The sequence below is a fragment of the Dreissena polymorpha genome, chromosome 6 (assembly GCF_020536995.1).
Source record: "Dreissena polymorpha isolate Duluth1 chromosome 6, UMN_Dpol_1.0, whole genome shotgun sequence".
Lineage (NCBI taxonomy): Eukaryota > Metazoa > Mollusca > Bivalvia > Myida > Dreissenidae > Dreissena > Dreissena polymorpha.
Window position 1 is genome coordinate 84960774 of NC_068360.1, and position 2804 is coordinate 84963577.

The 2804-nt window shown below is 36.2% G+C and overlaps 1 protein-coding gene across 1 annotated transcript; it reads left to right on the forward strand.

The window, feature by feature from the left end:
• LOC127835865 (uncharacterized) lies at positions 1-2370 on the forward strand. The gene is made up of 4 exons (XM_052362290.1): positions 1-1105; positions 1384-1531; positions 1683-1829; positions 2121-2370. The coding sequence occupies exons 1-4, from the start codon at positions 1-3 to the stop codon at positions 2368-2370; spliced, it is 1650 nt and encodes a 549-aa protein (XP_052218250.1).
• The last annotated feature ends 434 nt before the right edge of the window (positions 2371-2804 follow it).

A 2804-nucleotide genomic window follows, 5' to 3' on the forward strand; every position in this document is an offset into this window, starting at 1 on the left:
ATGGACGCTGACTATGCAACTGTCAGGCAGTTTCTCGAGATCGGATGTGGTTGCAAGAATAAGTGTACTGTTAATTTTGAAATTGGCCAGGTATACCATCATATATTGAACATGAGAGAATTGACAAAGGCAGAGAAGGATATTATTGTCATGAGTAATCTTAAGTGTGGAAATGACCTGACTACAAAACGAGGGAAGCCAAGGAAACGTTCGATGGTTTCATACAATGCATTCCAAAAGCCAGTTTGCAAGAAAACGTTTATGCTGGTTAATGACATTGGTAGATCAGCTTTAGAAAATCTTGTAGACCATTATAAGCAGAATGGTCCATTGCCAAGAAAGCATGGAAACGTAGGAAAGAAACCATCACAAGCCGTCATTTATGATGATGTAAAACGCGTGGTTGAATTTTTGCAAAATTATGCGGACACGTATGGTATCCCCCAACCAGCAGCTCCCAGAGGAAGCGACAATACTCCTCCAATTTATCTTGACAGTGGTAAAACAAAACTAACCATTCATAAAGAGTATATAGAAAGTTGTCGCGAGGCTGGGGTTAGATCTTTACAGCGAACTGCTTTCTGTGAAATTTGGAAAAGCTGTCTGTGTCACATTAGAATAGCTTCGCCTAGGGATGATGTTTGCGCAACATGTGAAGGCCACAGAAAGAACATTATGAAGGCAATAGAAGAGAGTGAAAAGTTAGAGGCTGCCGAAAACTTCAAACAACATGTGATAAATGCCCAAAAAGAAAGAGAACTTTATAATGACTGTGTAAAGCGTGCCAAGGAAACATGCATATTAAGTTCTGATAAAAGAACAAACCACTATACTTTTGATTTTAGTCAAAATGTATCCATTCCTCACTTCTCGCGGCGAATGGGGCCAATTTATTTCATGTCCCTTCGCAAAGTACAGATTTTTGGTGTACGGATAGATGGACTGCCTAAACAGCTCAATTTTTTGATTGATGAAAGTGAAACTATGGGCATAGATGGTACCCAAACACACGGACCCAATGCTGTCATCTCGATGCTGGATATGGTGCTAGACACCCACGGGCGTGGTGAATCGACATGCTCCATCCATGCGGATAATTGTCCAGGTATTATTTTGTAAAATTATCCAGTGGTAATCAATCATATGATTCATTTAGTTATATTTGAATAAATATTTCAAACATATGAGTAAATATTGTGTTCTTAACAATTAAACATTATTTATATCTATGACTATATAGCATAAAGTAATAATTGTTTGATTTTTCTTTTAAAGTAGGCTTAACAAAATGTGTAACGTTACCTTAATAACAAAGAAAAAAATATAGAAACGTTTTAGTATGTATTTTTAGAATGTTAACATATGGTCTGCAATATTTTACAGCTCAGAACAAGAACCGCTACCTCATTGGCTATTTCACATGGCGTGTGATGACCGGCAGACATGACGTGATAGAATACCACATGCAAATACCAGGACATGCCAGGTGTCTGGTTGACAGTGGATTTGGGCATTTAAAGAAACTTTACAGGTACCTAAAAGCCGCCTTTGTTGTATGTGTAAGAATTTAAAAAAGGTAAATTTTCCTTGTATGAAGTGTTTTATTTATATAGCATGTAGAATAAGATCGAGTTTACATTTCTTCTCCTGACAATACTAGCAATCTGATCATTAAAATTCAGGAGGTCGAACATTGAGACAATGGACTCATTGACCCAGATGGTGAATATGTCCTCAGCATCCAATGAAGCAGTGAGGTATCCGGCATGGAACTGGCGGGATTGGAAAGGGTTTTTGTCCCGACTGTTTTGTCCTGTACCAGCGATAAGGTATTTACTAACGTAGGCCTATGATAATTGGTTGAAAATGTTCACACCACTGAGTAGAATTGTTAATATTTTTTCTGTATAACGGTTTTATACTGATGTTTAACGAAAAGTCTAAAATTCCTAAAGTGCAATACAAAGCGAAAGAAAACAAAACTCGGACATAACCATGCACATTGTCTTCAATTATAGTTACCAATGCAAATGAATATTATTCGCAAATGCATCATAATTTTGTGTCCTATCCAAACGTATTAAAATGTTTGCCAAAATAGTATTTATTTTTATTTTCAGACAATATCAGTACTTCCGCATGACGACGGAAGAGCCAGGTGTGGTCACAATGCGCACGAGAGTCGGATGTCCAGAGGTCAAGGTTACAGTGACTATTGATGGCGTCCATATTCCATACCAACAACCGCAGATTGTAGAGGCCAAAGCACTCAGCCGAAACAGACAGGAGTACTTGTACAAAGTTGTCAGGCCATATCTCAGCGATGCTAACAAGGATGCTACTTGCCCTTGCCCAGAAACATCACTATAGTTATGTCGTCGCATCTATCGCATCTACGGCGAAAGATTACACACATTATAATGTCAATATTTACAGGCGAATGACAAATAACTTGAAACTTATTCTTCAGTACTTTTTGAATATCCTTCAATGTCTGTTTGAATACATTGGTTTATTTATAAATCATTTAAATAACACTTTTTCATATCAAATGAAATATTTGTATTCACTTCTGCTCGTTTCTATAGAATTCATGGCAAACGAAGGATTCTGCATACAATATAAGCTGTACGATAAATAAATTGTGAACATGCTAAGAATAATTATAAAAATTATTAAAGATTACTCGACTCTTAATTTTTAAAAACAGCACTTTTGGGAAATAAAAATCTAACATTTCAACAAAATGAAATTATTTTATTTTTTTTATTATTGGATATTGTTGGTTTATGTATTAATGGTGT